Here is a 1,638-nt window from a genome sequence, read left to right on the forward strand (position 1 = left end):
ATATACTAGCGATATGCCAGTGATATTGGCCTCATGTCATACTGAAAATATGCATTCCGTAAACATTGACAGAAAAATGAAAGTATAAAACAACCAAACAAACAACTAATATTACGCATTAATACTTGTTATGTGAATGCTCCGTGTAGTTATTACGTGTGCTCTTTACTGTAAGCAATTTTGAATACGATTTTGTTTGCAATGAATTTGGCGACGTCCTCGTTGCTGCTTACCATTGGCTTTGGAGTGGCTGTGATTGGTTCGTTTGCAGGTATCATTACATCAGGGTTTTTTTTAAATTCTTGTGAATAAAATTTTTTACCCTCTTATTTCCTTAGATTCTCCGTCTACAAATTGGTGAGTTTATCCATTCCAATTTATTTTACCACGATAACTTTGCTTTGCTTTATAACACAAACTGTGATGTTTTTTTTCTCTGCCTTGAAATATAGTGGGTCAATTCGTGGGATCCTAATGGGTAAGCTGATGACAAAATGATCATTACTTTAGCCTCGAAATCAATTGAATCTGTTCAAATGACCTGTTTCTCAATTTCAGGTTCTATATTAGTAGGCAATGAAGGCGAATACTGCAGTAATATCAACGCCCAAGATGAATATGGCCGTACGGCAATTTTTATAGCCGCTACGCGTGGTAAGAATAACTTCATTGAATATTTCAAGAATCATTGTTTAAAATGCTTCCGATTCATGTCTTATCGATGAAACTAAAATTGATAATTTGGCTGAATGATTGATTTCAACAGGCAATAAAGACAGTGTAGTGAAGTTAGCAGAGAAGGGTGCAGACGTAAATATTCAGAACAATAATGGATTCACCCCGCTCTACAACGCTGTCATGCAAGGTATATGTCACATAAATATACTTGCTTCATTTATATAAGCGTCCGTATGCGAACGGTGCAGTGCGACTGCTTCTTCTTCTTAACTAACACATCTATACATATAAGTCGCCATATTGGTTATAATGTTCACAAATGGCACGCAATACACTGTATACATTTTCAATATGGTCGCGCCCATTGTGTACGACAGTGTGAAGAAGAAGAAGCAGTATTATAAGAAACTGTGTATGGGTTTACATAGGGATGTATATAAGCTGATAATAAATAAAATTGATCTCATACACAATTTGAACAGGCCACGAGAACGTTGTTGAAGAGTTGCTCAAGCGAAATGCAGAGATAGATCGGCCAGAATACACTGGACGTACTCCACTACATATCGCCGTTATTATGAGTAATTTTTAATTCGGTGCGTCGAACTTAAAAGAATATATCAAAAGCATTTATTTATTTCGCAGATCGATCAAAATTAGCTCAAAAACTGATCGCAAATGGTTCTAATGTCAACGCTCAAGACATGTTTAAAAGAACGCCAATTTGGCATACAGTTTATTTGAATTCTCAAACTGGTAAGCACGTGCTACAATTTTTGATATGATTCACAAATTATTCATCATCTTTGGCTAAATTTTCAATATAGATGCATTCAAAATGGTTGAGGTGTTAATGGTCAATGGCACGGCCGATGCTGATATACCAGACAAATATGGTATAACACCATTGCTCTGTGCCGTGAAATATGGTATGTTGATCAAAAGAACACATAAGCATAA

General features: G+C 35.8%; 1 protein-coding gene across 1 annotated transcript; it reads left to right on the forward strand.

Annotated features, from left to right (window-relative positions):
- Window positions 1–131: 131 nt before the first annotated feature.
- LOC129573163 (serine/threonine-protein phosphatase 6 regulatory ankyrin repeat subunit B-like) lies at window positions 132–1,607 on the forward strand (the record flags this gene model as incomplete). The annotated part of the gene is made up of 8 exons (XM_055453456.1): window positions 132–271; window positions 339–357; window positions 453–478; window positions 559–654; window positions 767–865; window positions 1,161–1,259; window positions 1,324–1,434; window positions 1,506–1,607. Coding segments are annotated over exons 1-8 (622 nt in total), but the record flags the coding sequence as incomplete, so codon positions are not given.
- Between the last annotated feature and the right edge of the window lie 31 nt (window positions 1,608–1,638).

The sequence above is a fragment of the Sitodiplosis mosellana genome, unplaced genomic scaffold (genome assembly GCF_009176505.1).
Source record: "Sitodiplosis mosellana isolate CC-2019 unplaced genomic scaffold, AAFC_SMos_1.0 Smas_scaffold_5978, whole genome shotgun sequence".
Lineage (NCBI taxonomy): Eukaryota > Metazoa > Arthropoda > Insecta > Diptera > Cecidomyiidae > Sitodiplosis > Sitodiplosis mosellana.